At 44.7% G+C, this 22,438-nt stretch overlaps 1 protein-coding gene across 3 annotated transcripts in view; it reads right to left on the reverse strand.

Annotated features, from left to right (window-relative positions):
• The window catches only part of col12a1a (collagen, type XII, alpha 1a), a 55,221-nt gene that overhangs the window by 18,930 nt on the left and 13,853 nt on the right, over positions 1–22,438 (reverse strand). For 2 of the 3 annotated variants that reach the window (XM_012838086.3, XM_012838087.3), the window contains exons 14-41: positions 20,772–21,041; positions 18,819–19,085; positions 18,301–18,493; positions 18,066–18,187; positions 15,899–16,048; positions 15,662–15,781; positions 15,324–15,488; positions 15,054–15,200; positions 14,119–14,261; positions 13,392–13,521; positions 12,014–12,159; positions 9,899–10,022; positions 9,634–9,770; positions 8,389–8,518; positions 8,026–8,165; positions 7,802–7,934; positions 7,678–7,701; positions 7,438–7,577; positions 5,291–5,420; positions 5,017–5,156; positions 4,630–4,759; positions 3,457–3,599; positions 1,901–2,030; positions 1,666–1,808; positions 1,359–1,488; positions 759–878; positions 437–583; positions 143–259 (exon numbers count right to left, since the gene is read on the reverse strand). In XM_012838086.3, coding sequence (XP_012693540.2) covers positions 143–259; positions 437–583; positions 759–878; positions 1,359–1,488; positions 1,666–1,808; positions 1,901–2,030; positions 3,457–3,599; positions 4,630–4,759; positions 5,017–5,156; positions 5,291–5,420; positions 7,438–7,577; positions 7,678–7,701; positions 7,802–7,934; positions 8,026–8,165; positions 8,389–8,518; positions 9,634–9,770; positions 9,899–10,022; positions 12,014–12,159; positions 13,392–13,521; positions 14,119–14,261; positions 15,054–15,200; positions 15,324–15,488; positions 15,662–15,781; positions 15,899–16,048; positions 18,066–18,187; positions 18,301–18,493; positions 18,819–19,085; positions 20,772–21,041 — 4,011 coding nt within the window. The remainder of the gene's footprint in view (positions 1–142; positions 260–436; positions 584–758; positions 879–1,358; positions 1,489–1,665; positions 1,809–1,900; positions 2,031–3,456; positions 3,600–4,629; positions 4,760–5,016; positions 5,157–5,290; positions 5,421–7,437; positions 7,578–7,677; positions 7,702–7,801; positions 7,935–8,025; positions 8,166–8,388; positions 8,519–9,633; positions 9,771–9,898; positions 10,023–12,013; positions 12,160–13,391; positions 13,522–14,118; positions 14,262–15,053; positions 15,201–15,323; positions 15,489–15,661; positions 15,782–15,898; positions 16,049–18,065; positions 18,188–18,300; positions 18,494–18,818; positions 19,086–20,771; positions 21,042–22,438) is intronic. The other variant, XM_012838088.3, reaches the window with a different exon arrangement.

Here is a 22,438-nt window from a genome sequence, read left to right on the forward strand (position 1 = left end):
CACGACTGAGACAGAGAGATGGTGTGTGCAAGAGCTAATTATGGAGTCAGTTAAGAAAACAAATCGCATTAGAGATCTAATAGCACACATGAGCTGTAATGTACATAACGAGGATATGGAAGATGGTTTTCCTTGGACTTACGGTCGAATGGGTTGACCTTGAGTCTGTAAGAGGTAGCTGCTCTGTGTGGTGTCCATTTGATGCAGAAGGAGTCGTACCCAACATTGTACGTCACAAGATCAGTCACATTCAGGTACACTGTAGAGAGAGATGAGATGAGATGTACAGTAAGTCCTCTAATAAAAATAGCTCTGATTACTGATACATATGTTGAAAAATGTAATTACAAATACATTTCTGTGATTTTCTGCCATAATCTGTTCATTCAAATGGGAGAGAAGTGAATGTTAAAAGAGCTGGATGAGGGGTACATACGAGTAGTTCCTTGTCCAGGCAGAACTCCACTCAAGCCAGCCTCATACTCAGCGTACAGTTTCAGATCGTAAGTGGTGCCAGGCTTCAGGTTGTGCAGATGGTAGGTGGTCACATCTCCAACAAAGGTCTCCATGGACTCATCAGTTCCTGGAGCAACCAAACATGTCACCTTGTGTTATGTCACTTAACATTAACGATACTGGCATTGTGTGTAATACTGTTTTCACTTATATGACGAAATTACATTTAGTACAAACACACTGTCGCTATTTTCTAGTTTCTAGTTTTATACCAAAGGGATCTGGCATTACAAAACTCTCACCTTCTGGCTGATAGACCAGTTTGTATCCCTTAACTTTGGAAGGGGCAGCGTCCCAGGACACCCTGAAGCGCGTGTACCACTCATCGGAAACACGCAGGTTCCGGGGTGCCAGCAGGCCCACTGGGAGGGAGGCATCAGAGACAAGAAAACACACATTGAGAGATCGCCTGCAAACACTTCACTACCATTAACCTGCCTCTGGGTTCCTTCTCTCCACTTTTTTTGAAAGTGTCTGCAATTTGGGCAATGAGACGGAGAAAAAGAGACGCTGGGGCGCCCACAGAGGAGCTCTCCCTCTGGAGAACAGCCAGTTCAGGCGGCTTGGCAGAGAGCGCTCATGACCATGAGCCAAGACCAAAGATTGCCATTGTTTCAATAATCTGCTCTGATGTTCGCTGCCTTTTGGTCAAACTGATGACTCATCTTAGAACCCACAGGGGCAACAGTGTGGAGAGAGAGCAGGAGTCCCATACATTACAGACAGATAGGCTACATTACATACTCATTAACAACAGAGTTTATATACATATGTCTATATGTTTGTATACACATTTATGCGCTTCAGGTATGATCAAATGCTTGAAAGTATGTAGCTCCTACATGTGTGGCCATCTCCAGACAGCTCTCCTCCAGGTCCGTCGGGGTAGATGGCAACCACGTTGATTTTGTAAGGTGTATCAGGCTGAAGATTGGGCAGGATTGCATTGTTCTGGTTCCCAGGGACAACAGCCTGCACAAAGAACAACAACACAACTTTCTTAAAACCCTATACATGGACTCGCAAAGTATTTCACCTATACTTATGACACATCTACGATAGTGAAAACTATCAAACAGCATCAAACTGCTTTGTGTGCTGGGCTGAACTACAATTTAGCAAGCTACGTTAACACTTGAGGCCACTTACAAATTCCTCAATGGGGTCTCCAGTGGTGGGTGCGTAGCCAATACGATATTGTTGCACAGGCCCCTCAGCATGCTCCCAGCTGACTGTCAGGCTGCTGGTGGTCGGGTCATAGACACGGAGGTTCCTGGGCCCACTGCGTGGCACTGACACACAAAAAAACAACCTCAGTTCAACCTCTCACTCCACTCTGGGTGGAGTCTGCACCAATGGTGTGACATAAAGGGCTGCTCCTTACGTGTTTTGCCATTTGAGCTCACAGCAGGGCCTTCCCCGTCAGCGTAGAGGCCAACCACGCTGACCGAGTAGTCGGTGTCTGGGGTGAGCTGCTCCAAGGGCGTGGTGAGAGTGTTTCCTGGCACCAACACCTAGAGGGAAACACGAGGGATGAGGCTCGGGCTCTCTCAGGGGCTCCAGATTGTTTGGCATGCTCCGGAGTATTTCAATTCATACCTCTACACAGTGGGTATACTGCATAAGGTTACTCAAGGGCTGTGTTTAGACTCCATAGTTTATGATGGAGAACTGGCATACATAATGATAAAAAATGTGCTGAATACTTTGAATATCTAACTAGACTGGCCATGTAGTTCTAAGAAGGTTTCCTGTGAGAAAATGAAAGGAAGCAGGGACCTTGTGGGGGCCATCCACTCTGGCTCTGCAGCTGACCTTTCTCTGTCTCGGACATCTGTTTGTGTCGTCTCTCTGGGGATACATATCTCTTGCCAAACAGCTCGGCCTCCCTGAACAGCCACTTGTGTTACCGTCGCAAAAGTGAGAGGGAGCGCAAGTATGCCTTTGATGTGCCTCGAGACTGGCAGTTGTTTCGCTGAGGAACAAGTGATGAGTTGACGGTTGCCAACAGTCCTCTGTGGTTTGTTTGACCCAGCAGGTCAGCTCAGCTCCGGGGGCCTGAACAGGACCTTCATGTCCCTGATGACAGGAGGTGTCAGTGAATCAACCTCTTCTGTCTTCTGCTTATCCTGTCTTTGTTTCCTACACTGTGTCATGGCTGACACGAAGCAGCCAGAGACCACCACTCATCTGGCCTGCGTGGAATCTGACCCATAACCTTGGGTTTGCCTGCATACGGCTCAATTATGCCCCGCGTCTCCTAATTATAACCCCTAAGTGCTAGCGCTGTCCTTGAGTCTGAACACTTTTGGTGATATGTTGCAGACTTGCAATATACACCCTTGTGCATGAGTGAGGCTGTGTTATGTGAATTGAGCTACATTGCGAAAGATGTGGAAAACTGGCTGGACGGCTGGAAAAAGGCAAGACCAGAGTCTATCTTTTCCTCTCATGCTAAATGCTATGGCCTTGGAAGAGGCTGCATTGTGGCTAATAACGAAATAAAAAAAGAGTGCACCAATGGTCTGTAATGTAAGGTTCTTGCGCCTTCAAATAAAAAAGTGGCCTTTTGTTCCAAATGTTTCCGACAGATGTTGGTTTTCATGCGGTGTTGAGCTACACAGTTAGAGCAGCCTGATGGGTCAGTCTGCCTTCAAAAGCGCTTTACACCCCCTCCGTGGGTCACATGACCCGCCAGGAAGGCAGGCCTTAACAACCGCAAAACAATTGGACTAAAACAAGCCCAATGTTTGTATATGTACGACACATGTGCAGAGCACCTCCAGTCTATTTATGAGTTGAATCATGGAAGCTGTTACAATGCTTTTAGGGAGCATCTTGTAAAGGCACTTTGACCTCTGCCCTTTGACCCAGCTGGTCTGCTTAATTAGAGACTGTGGGAAAGGCTCTGGGGGCTGCAGGCAGCGGCTGGTGACTCACAGACTCCGCGGGACGGTCTCCTCTCAGGGGGGCAAAGACCACGCGGTACTGCAGGACCTCACCGGAGGCAGCCTCCCAGCGTGCATCCAGGCTGTTTGTGGTGGGGTTGTAAACCTGGAGGTTTCTGGGAGGGTAACGTTCCACTAAAAACAAAGACAGACAAAGAGAGAGAGGGAGGGTTGTAGAAAGTGAGAGTTGTCATGCACCATTAATTATACAAGCAAACAGCACTCTTGAGAATAACGCTGAACCGTTAAAGCTCAGAACCAAGATGCTGAAAATGAAAACAGGCAGGGATTCTAACCTAAACGTTACCTGGTATATGTAGACTGTATTTTTCACCACGAAATGTAATTCAAAAAAGGTTTTACCACCTTTGGTTAAAATTGCCTTTAAACTCATTGCCAAGGATCACTGCCATGTAATAAAACCATAAAATACACAATCGAGGGGCTTTTCAACCACATCAGACGTTTGAAAGCTATGGTGTAAGTGATACAGAATGCCTCATTGTTTACCGGTATTAACAATGGCAAGATGCCAAGAAGAAAGCCTACACACTTGAATAATAAGGCCATAAACCAATTAAAATCACAACAGCCTATTCTTTCCCAGTCAGGCTGTCTATATATATATATATATATTAGAGGGCCTGTGGCCATTCAAGATGGCATACATGCAACAGAGGCATATTGCTAACGCTAGCATAGCGACATCACTGAGGGACAGAATGACCCCAAAGACTGCTGAAATGAAATAGCCTTTTGTTGCATTCATCAAGGGGAGCAATGGGTCAAAAGCAATAAAAAAAGCCCCCCTGTCATGACTTTTTTTCCCTAAATGGAAGCCGATTACTCACATCTGCCTCCGACGGCAACGGCATCACTACCAGTCATTACACCCCATAAACGGAGCTCATTAAGTCCAGACTGGAGACACTTTTATAGGGTTGCTAACACGTAGGCATGGTATCCTGGGTAATCAATCCGCTGGAGCTGGAGCTGACTCATGCTGAGATACAGGCCCAGCTCTGAGCTCCTACTGACAGAGGCAAACCCTGCAGGCTACCTTGGAAACAGGCTGCATGCTTGGGGTTCAAAACAAAGAAATGCTTGATTGGATGACATGTTATCTGGATTGAATGCAATGTGTGTATTGAGAGTCCGGACTTACATGTCTTTCCGTTCTCAGACATTCGCTTGCCCTCTCCCTGAGGGTACACGGGTGCCACGGTGACGGTGTAGAGGGTGTCGGGCATGAGGTTCCTCAGAACGGTGGTGGTTGTATTTCCAGAAACCTGAGCCTTTTGGAGCACCAAGAAACCAATACTGTCATCAGTCTCCTACTGCACAGTGCAGTACACATAATGTATTAATGCTGGATCATCTATCAGACACAGACATCATCAAAAGGTTGTGCCACTTAAACACTACAACTGTGACTTCAAGGAACTACTCAACCAGAACAAAAGTTCAGACATCAAGAATGACCATTACATAACCAACACCATGACATACGTACATTTTATTTGAAGTTTTGTTTTTAAGACTAGTGTCATACCGTTTCCTCAACACCGCCTGCGGCAGGTACGTAGTAGATCTTGTACTGGCGGACATTGCCCTCGGCCGGCTCCCAGCTCACCTTCAGAGTACTGGTGGTGGGGTCTGTGACTTGAAGGTTTCTCACGCCGCCCAGAGGCTCTGCCGAAGCAACCATGGAACACGGACACACAGTCTCAAACACTCAACCGTGGTGAAATGGGAGATAAATAAGAGGCATCACAAGACTTATCATCCAGCATGCCAGTCTGAGGACTCATTGGCTGGCCACTCACTTGTGGTTCCTTCCCCATTTAAGTCCAGGGCTTCTCCAGTGCCGTAAACAGCTGTCACCGTGAGAGAGTAAGTTGTCTCGGGAGTGAGTTTCTGCAGCGTCACTGTGTTCTTCTTGCCGCCTATTTGAGTCTAGGGGGGGAGGAAAATCAAAATGTTGAAGAAGAAGACCTAGGCAGAGCATCATATTTCATAACACAATCGGCAGAGGAGGACTTGAATTTACATAGATGGCACTGGCCAGTTGATACAGTACAACTACACTGATAAATCACTCCGTGGTTTGGAGTCTTGTATACATCTATTGTCATGCAATGTTGTAAGAGGAAAGAAATACAACTGTGGCATCAGAGGGTCTACAGTACGCATCAAACTGGGTAAACATGATATGGGGTCTCAGGCCCATTACGTACACACAAGAAACACACAAGTCTAAATGTGTTGCTTCAAGAAAGTCCTTTGTCCAATCAGCAGCCCCATCAAACAAAGCCGATATGTTTATTTAACTGAAGGTTTGGGAAATAAACCCTGAAAACATGATTCCATATTCGTTTCCAAGGCTAAAATAACACAAAAAGCAATTTTTACTCCAAAGATACTCACATTTATATGAATGAATGTACAAAATCTATTTTCGAAACAAATGGCCAATGTTTTATTCTGATTGATGCTACAGGCCACATCATATTCCAATATGACTCAGAGGTGAATATGAATCAAACTACAAATGTGACAAAGGCAACTTCAAATGGACTCCATATGCTTATTCCGTTGATGATAAAACACTCGAATTACCAAAGTATGCAGACTTGGCTTTGCCACTGTGAAAACTGAATTCTTTGAGCTATGAAAAAAAAGACACTGTGAACATACTGAGATCTTTAAAAATCTCTGTTGTCCAAGGATGCAAAGAACACTGTTGCTTTTTTGTTGTTCTATTAAGAGAGAGGATCTCAGTCCACTAATGGCCAAAACAGTTGGAAGGATTGTCAAAAGCTTGAGAGCGGGATTTACTGGCCAGCCTCTGGCTACAGGACAGACACTGTTAAAAAAAATAAAGAACACAAGGTCGCTACTATACACAGATGTCTGGCCTAGAAAAAGAGAAACAGGCTGACTGTCCTTGTGTGTGTGTGTGCGTGCGTGCCTGTGTGTCTGCGCATGCATTTGTGTGCACACACACACGAGGGCAGGGCTGCATGTGTGTGTTCAGGAGTCGGATGTCACTCTTTGCCAACTCTATCGTAAAGCGACCGGTCAGAAAATCAGTGGAGAGTTTAACTTGGGTGAGACAGTGAGAATCTTATCAGCAGACACTGGCAAGCTCTGACAGAAGTGCTCTCAAATCTTTCCAGTCAGTGCTAACCTGATTTTCATCGCCTGATGTACAAGGTGTGTGGATGTGTGTGGATGTGTGTGTGTGTGTGTGTCTGTGTGTGATTCCTCTCTCTGAAGCAGAGCTTTTCCAACAAATTGGAAATAACAAGAGCTCCCAAAGCCCTGCTATATGTGATGAAAGGAACGATGAAAGACCAGAGGACTTGGCACGCTGCTTGGAGCCAGAGTCCAGCTTTCCAGCAGTGTCTCAGTGTTTAGCAAGCAATTTCATCAAGGCAGTCTGCTGATGGCTATCGTGACAACGAGGGTTTCCTCTCATTTAGATGGGAAAACATTCCAGTTCCGAAACACTATGGAAATTCTGTGTCAACAAATAGCTAACATATCACTGAACATTATATGAGTCACTTTTTTATACTATGACAGTATGCAATAAAAATATCAAGGAGAGGGAAAACATGCCTAACTTTAATGGCAAAAAAGTTGTTTTCAAAGTTATTATCAAAATATCCAAATTCGAAAATGGAGCGTAAAAAGTGGAAGTAACTGCTGTACAACTAAACCGTGGAAAGAATGAAAAAACATCTCAAAGTGAGCCAAGAATGGACAAAAATATCCAGAGATAAGTGGATTCCTCCCAAATCATTCATCAACTAAAAGACAGAACACAGTGTTGTGCAAGGTTCTGTTCAAAATCACGCTTCCATCATTTGACTGGCTCAGTGACCTCTTCCTCTGAGAAGGTTTCTAGGATGTTCTGGAAGACCCCCCCCCCCCCCCGCTTGTGGAGAAAGATCATATTGGTACTCACTGACTGGGTCCTGCCGCCTGCGACTGGTACATATGTGATCTTGTAGTTCTGCACACGGCCTGGAGCGTGGTCCCATCTCAGACTCATGGAGGTTGTGGTTTCATTGGATACCAGCAGGTTTGTAGGTGGTCCAGTGGGGGCTGGGTGAGAAAGAACAATCAGTCATATCACTTACATCTTTACTACCCTCTCTGCATTGTATTGAACCCCTCATTCATTTACGATGAAATGACCACTTACCTGGGGTAATGATGATCTTGGGCACTATGGAAGGAGAGAAAAGGCAGAGCCATAATTAGGGATATTAGCACACAGGCTTGATTACACCGTTTAAAGTGTTCAGTCAAATGTTGGGGTTTCTTACGGGTTCGCTGCCTGCCCAGCAGGTCCTCGCTCTCCGACTCGTCTGGGTAGATGGCAGTGACAGACACATCATACGGGGTGTCAGGCTCCAGGAGCTCCAGCACTGTGGTGGTGTCGTCAGCATTCAAGATGTCCTTAGAAACAGACGAGGACAGATGGATGACCAAACCTGTACGGCTGAATGCCAGTCATCTGAACAAGCTCATTTCAAGCTCAGGTGCTTACTTGTTGGAAGTCCTGCTCGCCTTGCTTTTTCCACGCAATGCGGTACAGAGCAACATCAGGGGCTCCATGTTCCCAGTGGACCCTGAAACTGGTCTGGGTCACCTCAGAGAACCGGAGGTCTTTAGGTGCAGGGACAACATCTGCCAAAATGAGAATGAGCTTGTAATTAAAATGTGTGCCGTGAATAACCCATTGACCTAGACATACAAATATTGCCATATTGATTTATGGAGCATTATAAATGAAATCAAGTCATTCACAAACAGTACTGTAAGTAAGGCCTTGTGTGTGTCTGACTGAAAGGTGTGCGGCAAATCTAAACACAGAATGAATTCCACTTTATGTGGAAAATAAGCCCCTTACCAGTGATGGCTTGGTTTAGCATGGGGCTGCCAGTTCTTGAGTCGTACACTGGAGTAACCGCAACATCATATTCTGTTTGGGAGATGAGGTTGTCCAGCACTCTTGTTGTCACATCTCCTCCAACTTCAAGCTGAAAGGAAAGAAATGGTCACTAGAATAGAAAAACGCTTCAACTCCCTGCTATCCTTTTCATTGCTGCTAACTTGCTCTGACATTATCTAAGAAATTCTCATTAACACCAAGAAAAGCAATCAGCTTTATAGGTGATATTAGAATGGTGGGTGAAGTATTTGCTCATTCATATTTAGGGAGAAGGAAAATCAAAAGTCTGGGTTTAGAGACAAACATCCATTTAAAACTCTTGCTATGGAAATACCAAATGTCCTGTAAATATGCCATACCTATCTGTGTCAAAGTTCTAGGCCCATCGAGCTAGACAGAAACCTGGACTAAACAGAAATGCAATATGCTTGAAGTTGTAAATCCACAGGTGTGGCCTCTCTGGACTGAAGAAGCGCTTCCTGTTTCCACGGTGAGTGGAGGCCCTGAGCCATCGACCCAATAGCACATCATCATCCATCAGGTAACAGGAGACTTTGCCAGTTTTGGGCAGTCAGTGTCTTCTCAGGATCATCTCGTAGCCTCAATACACCTGGGTCTCCCCGCGTGTGTTTATTTCATCTCCAGCTCGCCAACAAATTACACTTCCAGCCGCAACCACGCCATGATTTATACCTCAGGATGTGATGCAGGACCTCGGCCAAACCTGCCATCGCCAGAAAACTTCCAAAATGTCCGAAGCTTTCAAAACACAATGTATATGTCCACACTAAACGGGTATTGGATGGAAAGTGGACGTCACAGCTAGCGAATATTATTTTATAAATACTAAGAAAAATATCTCCTGAACACATTCAGGTCATGTCTGTTGTCTCCATCTCCATCTCCATCTTCCAGCAGTAGCTCAATCATTTCCCACCAGTCCCTCTGTCTCTCTCTCGCTGCACAGAAGTCTCGTCTCGGAGAGTTGCCCATATAATCTCCCCACCAGCTGCTCTTCCAACCGTCCACTCACCACAGAAGCCACGCCGATTAGCCGACAGAATCCATATCAATCAGCGATGTGTCTCTGTTTTGGTCGGCAGCCCAGCATGTTACGCATTACAAACACGGAGCTTTCCGGTGCATCGTGTCCCACCAAAGTGAACTGGAGAAGGCACTGGAAGTACGGGGGTGAGGTCTTACCTCTTTAGCGTCAGAGTCCTCGGCCTTGTAGGTGATGATGTACTTGCGCACGGGTCCAGGGGCCGCGTCCCAGTTCAGGAGCATGGCGCTGTGAGTGACGTCTGTGATCCTCAGCTCTCCAGAGGGGGGCATGGGCACTGCGGGGAAGAAAGGGATAGAGCCAAGGGGAAGAGAACACAAAACAAGACAAGGCCAGAGAGATTAGGATCAAGGAGTGGGGAGCGAGCCAGTCTCGGCGGGGGTCACATGACCTATCTCCACGTACGAGTTACACCCTGATCTGTCAGCGGGTCGCTGGCAGATTCGCCGTGCAGGGCGAAGACGGACAGTGTGTAGGCCGTGTTGGGGATCAGCTTCTTCAGCTGGATGTCCGTCTTTTTTGTCCGTATCTGGGGAGGCAACCAGGAGAAAGTGCATTAGACGGCCATGTCAGTGATGTCAGGAAGCAGCACGCTACAGCGTCCTCTTGGGCTTGGGTTTGGTCCCCTCACAGTGTTTTCCAGAATAGTGGGTGGGCATCTGCAGATGCAGTGGACAGACATGGAGGCTGTTCTCAAACACCTGTTTTTCCAGAGCTAATGAACCCTTGGCCTGTGTCCAGTGGACATGAATTGTCTGCCAACGCTGGCTTTGACACTTCACTCGCTGAAATACTGTATCTCATGTCTCTATTTAGACATGATTATGACTGGAAAATAGAACATGAGCAGGCTAAAATGAGCTCATTACTTTTGGACCGTTTGGTGTGGCCTTGAGAAGAGTTTATAAAGCTACACAAAGCACATAAACATATACACACACTGCAAACTTGGGCACAAGCAAGACATATCATACAGACTAATACACCAGACTAATACACCAGACTAATTGTAAGCAGTGGTGGAATGTAACGAAGTACTTTTACTTCGTTACTGTACTTAAGTACATTTTTAGGTATCTGTACTTTACTTAAGTAAAAATAATAGTGCATACTTTTTACTTTTACTCCATTACACTTTTTAGCTATTATCTATACTTTTACTCCGCTACATTTCTACAATATGTGTTGTTACTCGTTACATTTTATGAACACAGTTTCGCCAAAATGTTGCCTACACAAAACTATGGATTGCGTTGCTGTTTTGGAAGTTTAAACCAATCAGGTGGCTCCATCAACTCCAATGATATCAGAGTGCGCGTTTGGCAGCAGCACTAGCGGTAGCTTTGCCGGTTATACCTGAACATTCAACAGACAGCCTGACTACTGCCTATTCAACATGGATCCAGAGTCGGCCTGAACTGAGCCCTCTGATATGAGCCACCCTTGGCCCTATTTAAACGATATGTTCGAGTTCAAAGGCCCCAAGAATGACTCCTGGAGGTTTCAATGCGTTTCCTGTCTCCCTCAAAAAAAGGAGTTGCTAGCCTTCAATAATTCGCCCTCAAATTTAAAGTAGCATATCGAGGTAAGCAGAGTGATTTCTATGCTAAGTTAATGTCCCTGACTTTTGAATATTGATGTATGTATTCGTTTACTGACATGATATTATAATGTTATCTAGCGAAATGCATGTTGACATACAGCAATAGCATCAAAAAACATGATTGTATCTTCATTATATATTTAACGTAGTGGTAAGATAAAGCTGGTAGGTTAGCTATGTCAAGCCAGTGTGCCTTGTTCTGTCCAGTTTTACAATTACATTTGTTTTTCATGTTCCATGTTTCCCTTTTTTACACGTTTACAATTAAATAAAAGATGTAAAGATATCACATGGTGTCTTTATTGGTTTGGCTTAATTTGGTATTAACTTTGCAAATAATCCCTGGTAGATAACTTGTCATCCGCAGAATTGTAAAATATAGTGTGAACAGTATTACAGATGGTGGGCATAAGTACACCAACCTTTCCAATTAACAAATGTTGTTGCTTATAATTATTACTAGTAGTGACATCTGTAGAGGCATTTATTACCAGTAGCTATTTCTTTATCAAAATGGCACAGCCTAGACATTGAGAGACAACCCATTGCGTGAGTACTTTTACTTTTAATACTTAAAGTAAATTTAAAAGTAAGTACTTTTTACTTTTACTTAAGTAGGATTGTTGATGTAGTACTTTTACTTTTACTTTTATTTTCCTGGGTACTTGTACTTTTACTTAAGTACTAAACTTCAGTACTTCCTCCACCACTGATTGTAAGCTAAATAAAGATTAAGATAAAATACCAAATAGCATCTAAAAATTAGCCATGTCTAGCACTACTTTTCTTTTCAGGATCTTGTCCCTCAGCAAACCCCATAATACCCTTAATAACCCTTGAGGGCATGACCTCAGAGTGGTCATCTCAGAGCCCCATCCCCGCCCTCGGTTCCCTGAGGTTGTTCAGCATGTACGTACCTCTGCCTCGCGTGTTGGTCTGCTGGCGTTCAGGGCGCTGTACAGCAGCATGTATCCTGAGGCTCCGGGGGCAGCCTCCCACTTCACCCTCATGGTGGTGGCGCGCTGGTCGTAGACACTCATTTTCCGCACCGCATTAAGAGGCACTGCAGAGGGGGGGGGACAGGCTTTTTCTCTCGTTCACGCTCTCCTCCAATTCTAGCTGGACACCCTCGGGAAGGAGCGCAGGCGCCGAGGGACACAAGGCACGCCATTCACAGACGGGTGATGGCCACGCGCTGAATGGATGGCACATGGCGGACACCAGGATGCCACAGTGATGGGGTGAGCACAATGGATGATGGCAAAGCATGATGGGACTTTAGAACAAAGAGCATGATGAACAGCGTGATGAAGAACATGAGGGTGGGCGGGGACTGATGGAAAGCGTGATGATGAACAAGCCAACGGACAAAGGATGGGATGGTGCTTCTCCAGAACATCTTGCTTCGTCATGCCTCGCATCCATGTCCAATGAATGAATGAATGAATGAATGGATGAATGAATGGATGAAGAAGCTCGTCATGACTCGACATGTTCTGGTACGACTGCAGACATTGTGCACCACATTGAGCATCGCATCACATCAGTGCAAAACAACCTTAGGCATGAATGTCATGCCCTTGTGACAGACTGCGACACCATGCAACAGTGTCATGCACAACACAAACACATTTCAACAATGCATTTTTTCTGTTACAATCAAACAAAAGCTGCCAGACGTCATGTTAGGTTTGGGCATTTGCAAAATATTCGTGTTGTCAAACGCACACGGTGAAAGCACAAGCACACACACACATATACCATACTGCCAAAGGACAAAACAGGTTATTGTTTTGTTCAATTTTGTAGAAATGTACACAGTACAGCAGAAAAGTTTGGGAAGGGCTGAACTCCTATGAAATAAGGGTACATTGCAAGGACAAGAAAATGTCCTTTTGGAAATTGCTTGGCTTGAGTCAATGCCAGTGATTACGACAGTTATGGCCAATAAATGCCCAGCCCAAAGTTTGCTGCAATCACTATGCATGACGGAAATATATTTTCCGGTGATCTAGCTCCATTCATGTTACCATATGTCTTATTTCTCCTACAACAGTTTTGCCAACATTAATAAGGCCAATGGATTTGTAATACTGAACTAAACAATCACATGTTTATCTGGGTACTGCACCTCACTTCATTTAAGAACATCTGTCAACTGCTTGTATTGGGTTGGAATTGTAAATCTGTCATCGTTCTGTCATCATCACTCCTGAGAGGACAGGAGCTGGATGGAAGACACCAGAAGACTAAAGACTGTGGTGAAGGGGAGGGAGAATGGAGAGAAGAACTTACGAGTGGTCTCAGAGCCCTTCAGAGGTTCACTGCTCTCCTCCCCGACCACGGCGTAGACACCGACCAAATACTCAGTCAGTGGGTCCAGGCCCTCAAGAACAAGTGTGGTCATGGTACCATCCACAAACACCTACAGAGACAAGGCCGAATGAGTCATTAGTTTGAGACCACATTGAGAATGCTCTTTTCTGGGAAACTCCATTGACCACTGTGGGATGGATATTCTGTCCCACAGTGATTACCAAAAAAGTCAACACTGAAATGCAAACCCGGCACAAAAGCCAGCCTTTGAATCATACAAGTGTTTTTAATTTGGGCTTGCACTCGTGCCGAAGCGACCGTGATCAAAAACAGCTCCAACAAGATACTATTCCTTTTTTATGTTTAAACAATGATGAAATGTCATACAAACCACAGAGAATCTACACACTTAATAAAGAAAACTACATCTTGGCCTTCCTTAGTTATAATAATGACAAAGCCAAGAAGGTTCATGTCCAAAAGGCTCATGCTTGCTTTAATGTTTGTGGTCAGCTAAATATTGCTGGAGAAGAAGGAGCAAGAAATGAACAGGGAGTTCCACATTCCACAAAACAGCTGGAAGTCCCACATAAACACTAATAAATCTACTAGTAGCAGCTCTGATTATTGCTTTGGCCCAGGTGGATCATACACGGCAAACCCGTATATTGTATGTCCTTGGAAACCAACTGTGGCCTGACGATACCTGTTGAGCTTGTGTTCCAGCTACAGTCATGTACTCCACACGGTACTTCTCCACGGGGCCATCGGGGGCAGTCCAGGTTGCGCGGAAGGAGTAGTGTGTCACCTCCGAGGTCACCAGGTCAGTAGGCCCCGCCAGCCCACCTCCTGAGGGGGGATCATGATGAGGTAATGAGGAGAGGTTGCGTGCCAGACTTTCTCCTAAAGTCTTAAGCCTGCAGTGTTTGGACTTTCAGTAAAGGCACTACGTCTTTGTTAAAATATAACCTTTAATCTTCACAAAAGTATGAGAGAACTGAAGTGTAATTTCAGTTGTTGACGTCTACTTAGTGACACATTTCAGTGATTGACGTCAGCATAGTTACACTCCCTACTGGCACAACTGTTGACTACTTTTCAATGCTACCTTCTAGTATCTAAGAGCGCAAGCTGACTGCCTGGGAGGCCTTTCTCATCTTATCTCATAGCATAGCATCAGTATTAATAACAGACTTATCTCATAGCATAGCATGAGTATTCATAACAGACTTATCTCATAGCATAGCATCAGTATTAATAACAGACTTATCTCATAGCATAGCATCAGTATTCATAACAGACTTATCTCATAGCATAGCATCAGTATTCATAACAGACTTATCTCATAGCATAGCATCAGTATTCATAACAGACAGCTATTCTACTTACAGACACAGAAGCATGTAAGATCTGATGAACTTCTACAAGAAAACAAAGTGGGTGGTCTGGCCTAACCAGTTAAGTACATTACTAAATAATCATTATGAAACATCTGTAGGGTGAACACTAATCTAAGATCCAATGTATAAAGAATCTGTGAGCAGATTTGGGGGAAAAAGTCGCTGAAAAAGGGGAAGGAGAGGAAATAAAGGAGATTCTCTGAGGGTAGAAAAGTGGTGAAGTAGACTTCAGATAGCTTACCTGGGCCTTTCACGCTGTTGCAAAGATTGACGGTAAGGTCATCGACGATGTCCAGCAAGAAGGAGAAGTCATTCACATTGTACATGTGGATCTCATCAGGATCCGATGCAATGGACCTCAGCTCATTCTCATCAGCATTCTTCACACCTGTAGACCAGGGCAGCATACATATATCAACCTTGCATCATCGTTTACAGTCTTCTGGCTTATTTCAGTGACTTTCATTTGACAAACACAGTTTTATTCTAAGTCATTCACACAATGACTTACCAACAGCATACAACTCAATGCCCTGATCACGCAGGTTCTGAGAGTTGACTATAATATCATCCTGTGACTTGCCGTCAGTCACCAGCACTCCAATTTTACGAGCTTTTTCACGCATTCCAACATTGGCTTTGAAATTGTTCTGGAGAATGTAGTTCAAAGCCAAGCCTGTGAGGAGACAGAAGATGTACATCCATGTTGATTGATAACCTCTGAAGTAGGACATTTTTATGCCATGGAATTTGCCTCGATAGTTGTATTAGCAATAAATGTCAGAATGCTTTTTAGTTGAATTCTACCAGGATTATAAAACATCTTAATGATGTTGAACCTCAGTGTACCTGTCAGAGTGTTGCCTCCCTTGTATGGCAAGTTAGCCACAGCATCCAAAAGCTCAGTTCGGGTCTTGTGTGTGTTCAGGTGCCATTCAGTCTTTGGGTCTCCACTGTACTGAATCAGACCTGGAAATGGACCAAAGGTGAGTATTAAGCCTAAAAGACAGGAGCCTATCTAGGTATAGACAGTCCACCATAGTTGGCATTCAGTAAATCTAGTTATACTGTATGTGAGAACCTTACCAATCTGGACACGGTCTGGGCCAATGTCAAACACGCCAACCATGCGAGCAATGAAGGCACGGATGGTTTTAAAGTTCAGGCGCCCAATACTCCAAGAACCATCCACCAACAGGATTAGATCCGCCTGGGCTTTGGTCTTGCATGTCACATCTGTGTGGCCAAAAGATATGCACTTAGAGTCAGAGCCAAAAAGAGATATACAGTGGTCTGATTGGGCAGCACGGAAGAAATTGATTGATGAAATGTGACAAACAGGAAGTATTGGAACATAAAGAGTGACTGAACGGGATGAAAACAGCATAGATGAAATGTTCAGGAGAAAAGTCAAGGCAAAGCATCAAACACTTTGACACACAACACTTTAGGCGCCACAACACTTTGACACACAACACTTTAGGCGCCACTTTATTGGAAGATTTGGACAACATTCAGTTTACACTCATTTTCCTCATGCACAAAATCCACAGCGAATTCATTCAAAGGCGTGACGTCAAATATTTCATTGTGCCTTTGTCAGATTCTTCTGAACGATCTTCCATTTCTGTTGCACAACAAAAGAAGCCCCCTTGACATGTGATATACGAGGGTCTCCTCTATGCCAATTATGGTGCATTCCTTCATCCAGCTCTTGCCCCACTGTTTCCACACACCTGCACGGAGAGGGGAGAGGAGGGGGAGGGGGAGGGTGAGGGGGAGAGGAGGGGGAGGGGGCAGAGCACCACCCAGCAAAAAGGCTTTTCTTTTTTTCATTTGAAATCCCGGCACAGATGTGCAGACATGCAGACGGTGCATAATCGGTCGCTGTCCTGCAACTGAAAACAGGGTTACATGACATCTGATTTACCGCCTTTCACTGGTTAGAGAAAAGAGACGCAAACCCAACTGAGGAACATGAGAGAAAGAGAGAAAACACAGCACATCAACCCATGTGAAGGTCTTGAAGTGTGTAAAAACTTGTGTCTGTCAGACAGGATTCTGATTAAATTACTGAGCACATTACTCAGACACAGAGGAAGATTTATGGAGCAAAACAGATGTTTGTCCTGTGCAACAGTGTGTAGCCTCTTCAAAAACGAGTGCTGCTCGAATGCATTTAACAGTAATAATGCCTTTAAACTGTGTCACTGGTGCATTTATGCTTTCACTAGTAATTATCTGGCTGGGATGAGGAAATGTTGTGACTGAACCTGCTCATACAGTAGTGTGATGATGAATTGAGTATCACAAATCCTCAAGTCTGGCCATATATTTCTTTGATAAAAAAAATCTCTCATCCAGGCTCCATGAATTTTGGGGTTTGAGTTATTTAAGGCTCACTGTTCCAGTAACCTGAAGTAATGATTTACTTGACTCATAAAGAATCATGCAACACCTGCTTCAACGCTGAGGTGTTGAGATATCTTTCCAAATATTCATTCTCGTAGTGGGCTACCCCTAACTAACAAACAGATGTCAGACAGATACAAACTAAGACCTCTTTATGAGAGCTAAAATCAGCAGATGTTATATGCATGCCAGCAGTAGTATAAAAATACACTGAAAAGCCCATAACTGGTCTTTTGTAATTAAAATAAGAATGTTATTGATGAAACCTTCTGTTTGGAGCTCTAGACTGCTTTCTCACATCTGCCCAGGGCAGACAAGGCCGGCCACTGAATCTGCTCTCAATTAGAGACGGAATTCCTACCCCGACAATCCCTTTGCAGTCCTCAGTCTGACGCGTCACATTTTCCCCACCTCATGCTCTCTCTCTCTCTTCTGTGAGCTCGAACTCACCGATTGTAAAACATAAGTAATTATGAGCAGACCATTTTCTGACAATTGAGCTCTTTTAGGTTCAAAAGAAGTCGGCAAGTGCGTGATTAGAACTTGCACTTGCAATGTGGATTTCCCATTAGGTCTACTGGTTCGTGACACCATCAGCTCTGAAAGACTTTCAAATAATCTGTTTTTCTGTGCTTCAAGAGTGAAGGAATACAATGTCCTGATTGTTAAATATGTTTAACAAATGGTCAGTGCCACGTGACAGAACTCCCAATGGAACTTGACTGCGGTTGGAGCATCCTAGCGCTACAGGAGGAGCAGAAGCTTCGCTATGGACATCTAAATATGGGCCACATGGGCCTCTATGTGGGCGTGAGCAGGACCAAGCACCGTGGGGCATTACCTGGGGCGTAAAAGGGTACCTCAGGTGAGTCAGAGAGAGTGGTCTTCTCCTCTCCAGCCAATGGCATGCTCTGCCCTCCTTCAAACATGCCAATGACACTTACATTGTATTTGGTTCCAGCCCTGAAAAAAAAGATTGTGTAGAAACGTCAGTGGGGCAATTTGCTGCAATCCAGTGCATGACTATAATGACTAGATAGCCATGCAGTCTAGCATAAACCTAGGGTGTGAAGTACCTCAGTTCCTCCAGAACCACTGTGTTGTCATATGGTCCTACAAGAAGCTCTCCCAGGTCTATATCATCACCAATGGGATGGAAGGTCACTCTATACCCTTTCACATCCCCTGGGGCCGCGTCCCAAGTCACCCTGAAACTGGTCCTGGAGGGCTCAGATGTCTGCAGGTTTCTAGGAGCTTTGTATGGTGACACTGGAGGGGACAAAACGGTCACAAACGTGGAATATGTGACTCTTTGTCAAAAACGCAAATCATACATTAGAACCTATGTGGTTCAACATAGATCTTTATTTATGATGTATAGTGTAAAAACAATTAACTGAATGCTATATAATGTATTGCAACAACGAACTCCATTTGAAAGGTTTCGTATCGTATTTTAAAACTGGCAATCTGATAAAACTGTCATTATCTCCATGACCTCACCTCACCTCCCACCCCACCGCACACATCATGTCAATCAAAGCCCTATTGGCACTGTTCCGTAACCCATGTGTTTAATTATAGACCAACGTACGTGTCGTTCCTACTCCTTGCCTTGCTTTTCCTTCTCCTTGCCTGTAGACAGGCACCACTACGATGTCGTAGGTGGTCATGGGCTGCAGGCGTCTGAGGACGGTGGTGGTGGTGCCCCCTGCCGTCTTGGTGGCCAGCTGCCGGCCTCCGACCTGCGGCTTGTACGTCAACCGATAGTTGACAACATTGCCTGGGGCTGGCTGCCACGTCACCCGCATGCTCTTCTCCGCTTCCTCCGAGACGCTCAGCACCTTGGCAGCGGCGGACACTGCGAATGTGAGGAAAGCACCGCTATTAGACACAGAAATTACATCGTCTTCGGGATCAGTGGGTCTTTCATAAAACAACAAGTTCATTTGGACCATGTGAGAGGAAAACAGCATGTCTCTCTAAATCGTGTGAAATTAAGCAATTGGAAAATGTAAATCCCCTAAGTTCACTCTGAATACCTTTTCCACATTTTGGTGTGCACGCATCCGCCAAGATAGATCTATCTAATTCCATGCCGGATGTGAACAAAACCATGTTGAGACAGTTGGTTTTCGAAGCCAAACACAGACATTCTATGCTTGCCCACAATGTTCTCTTTCCATATTGCGAGCCACACTATGGTATTGGCAGAGGAAGGTCAAGAAAAAACACTCAAGGCTCATGAAGATCTTTGGAACATTATTCCAAATCTGCTTTTTTACATGAATGAAAACCATGATTCCACAGTTTTCCCAGCGACCTGACTGAAATAAAGCAACCATATGAGTGGTTTCAGGCAGTAGAGACCACGAGTATAAAACACACAGCCCCCCTGAGGTGCACTCAGGCTGTTTTTCTGTTCAAATTGCACTCTGCCTGGTCGCCGGGTGACACATTTTTCCGTTAGCACATTTTGTCCCAGTAACCAGTGCATAAATTCCCAATTCCGAGTCAGTTTTAGCGCAGTGTGTGCTTTTCTCATTTTCGAACAGAGAAATAATACACCTCCACACTCGACCCCCACTACCCCCAAATATGTCTGAGACCCTCAGCCCCCTGATAACAGAGAACAGGTGTGACACACTACGTCATTGCCCCTGCAAAGTTTTTCTTTTCACACAAACATCACACATTCTTATACAAACACACACAAATACACACACACACACACACACACACACACAGAGAACTCAAAAAAGGACAGGACCTTGCAGTGGCATTTCTAAACGAACAGAAAAATACCCCGCCAACATAGATGACGCCAACCATGCTTAAAAGAAAGAAGTCATAACTGTCACCTATTTCACTTTTTCCACATAAAGCCGGGCACTGAGGCTGACGTTTATGTCTTAAAGGTCCTTGTTTTCTGCATTCCTGTGAATCTCAAGAGACTATGTTTCTTTAAAGTGGGTTAGGATATGGGCATTTACTCTAGTATATACATCTCTTAGCACACATCACTAGTGATGTTTCTAAAGGATTTAATCCCTATTAGCTCTCTTCAGTGCCCTGGTTGTTGTGGATAATCAGTATCAAACTAGTACTGTAAGTACAGTAGTAATACTAAAGTACTGAAGTACTATAAGTACTAAAAGTACAAAATGTGTTTGTCACATGTCACATTTAAAGATTCAGATATATGATAAAAAAAACACAATTCAATGTTTTTCAATCTTTTTTGTCGACATGTAGTTCTGGCCAATTGAAATTAAATCAACTAGGGGTGCTGTCCAAACAACACACGGAATTGACTCACATAATAACCATGAGAACACGTTTCTGATATACTGATTTTTTCCAACTTGTAAATGTCTATATCCCATTTGGAGCAGTAGAGCCTTTTCACATTATACATTTCTGTTTTTTTTTTTTTTTTCCTTTCAGGACTGAGGTAACCTGGGGACGAGAAAAACCCATTTGAAGCAACAAGCGGCAGAGGGTCCCGGCACCTGGTGGAGACATTATGAGGGTGGAATGAGCTTACCATCTGTGGTCTCCTCTCCCACCAGAGGCTCCCCCTCTCCGTGGCCATAAGCTGCGTAGACAGAAACCATGTAGCGGGTCTCTGGCGTGAGACCGTCTAGCACCGTGGTGGTCACATCTCCGGGGACCGTCTTCTCACCCGCCTCATCAGTGAAAAGGGATTTCCAGGTGACCCGGTAGCGCCGCACGTTGCCAAGGGCCGCTGTCCAGGAGACAGCGAAGCTGGTGTCTGTGACGTCTTTCGTGACCAGGTCCTTCGGGGAGCCAAGTTCTGCGTGGGAGAATGCAGCCAGGTTAGAATGGAAGAATGAATTCCCCGTCACACATAGATAAATATCACATGACAGCTAGGATCAGGGAGCCAAGCAAGCAGTCTCGGCTGACATTTGAAGCAATCAAACTCCATCAAGAACAATCCCTTAATTTCTCTGTGGCGAAGCAAAGATTCAGCCCAGGCCAGACAGAACTGCACCAAAGCCCCTGACAGGCGGACTTCTCATCCTGCTTAACCCTTTGGGCCCTTTTGGGCTTGCACAGATTGACTCTGTCCATAATCAGGCAGCCCTGACAGAGGGAGCTGCAAAATCCATCAATCTGTCAGGCATCTCGGGAGTCTCTCACTACTTTCATTTTTCCATCAGACACGTAACCCGATCTACTAAATGATATTTTCAAAAATTGCAGATGGTGCGCCCTGTTCCGCACTCAAGGGAGAGGGCTGAGGGGCCAGCGGAGGAGGAATAATGGGACGTCAAATGGTGGGCGACTGGTTTTGCGGTGGCGCTGATGACGCCCATCCAGGCAACGCTTGGCAGCGCCAGGCAGGCTCCCTCTCTCTCAACACTTCATCCAAGTATGCAGATAGGCCACATGGTGGCTACCTGTCTCCAGTGCGCCTCGCAGCCATCGGATGTGGTCTGGCCCCCTCATTCAGTTTTCCACTTGTAGATTAAATGTTGATTTAAGTTGCGGAGGCCACAATGCCAGTGACTGTGACTCCAAAGAGTAGAAAGACCACAAGACTAAGATCAGAGAAAACGTTACTGAGTGCACACAGTTTCTTTCCTACTCGAGTCTGAGTCTGAAGTTGTCAATTCTCAACTACAAATCAGATAAAGAGGCAGTCTTACTTAATATATTAAGACATACAGTAAGCTCATGAAACAGCACCATCATTATTTTTTTAATGCACTGCTGACTATATTATGCATTTCAGTAACCTAACTAATTTATACGTGTTATATGTCTATATTTCTCTACCTAATACAGATGTGGAAATGGATATTTATTTAAGGATTTAGTATGTGACAAACCCCCTTCAAGAGAATGAATAACGTTACGAGAAGATCCGGATACCAAACTCTATGAGGAATTCCAGTCTTTTGAGCGCCTGTCTAATATATTGTGCCGTGGTAACAGCAGTTTCCAAGTGGACTTGATCCAGGGAACGCCTCCCCTGCCAAGCTCTTAGAACTGAATTTACCGACGATGCACAACAGGGACCAGATCACATGATAATGACTTTTGCAGACAAAGAGACACTTTTCCACCACTCAAATGTAGAGGAGAGATCCAGTGCCTCAATACATTCATTGGGCTGTTTGTTTGATAAGAATTCACATTCTTTGCATTTGCACACAGAAAAGCTGAGAAGGAATATGTGGTACT

The sequence above is a fragment of the Clupea harengus genome, chromosome 14 (assembly GCF_900700415.2).
Source record: "Clupea harengus chromosome 14, Ch_v2.0.2, whole genome shotgun sequence".
NCBI lineage: Eukaryota > Metazoa > Chordata > Actinopteri > Clupeiformes > Clupeidae > Clupea > Clupea harengus.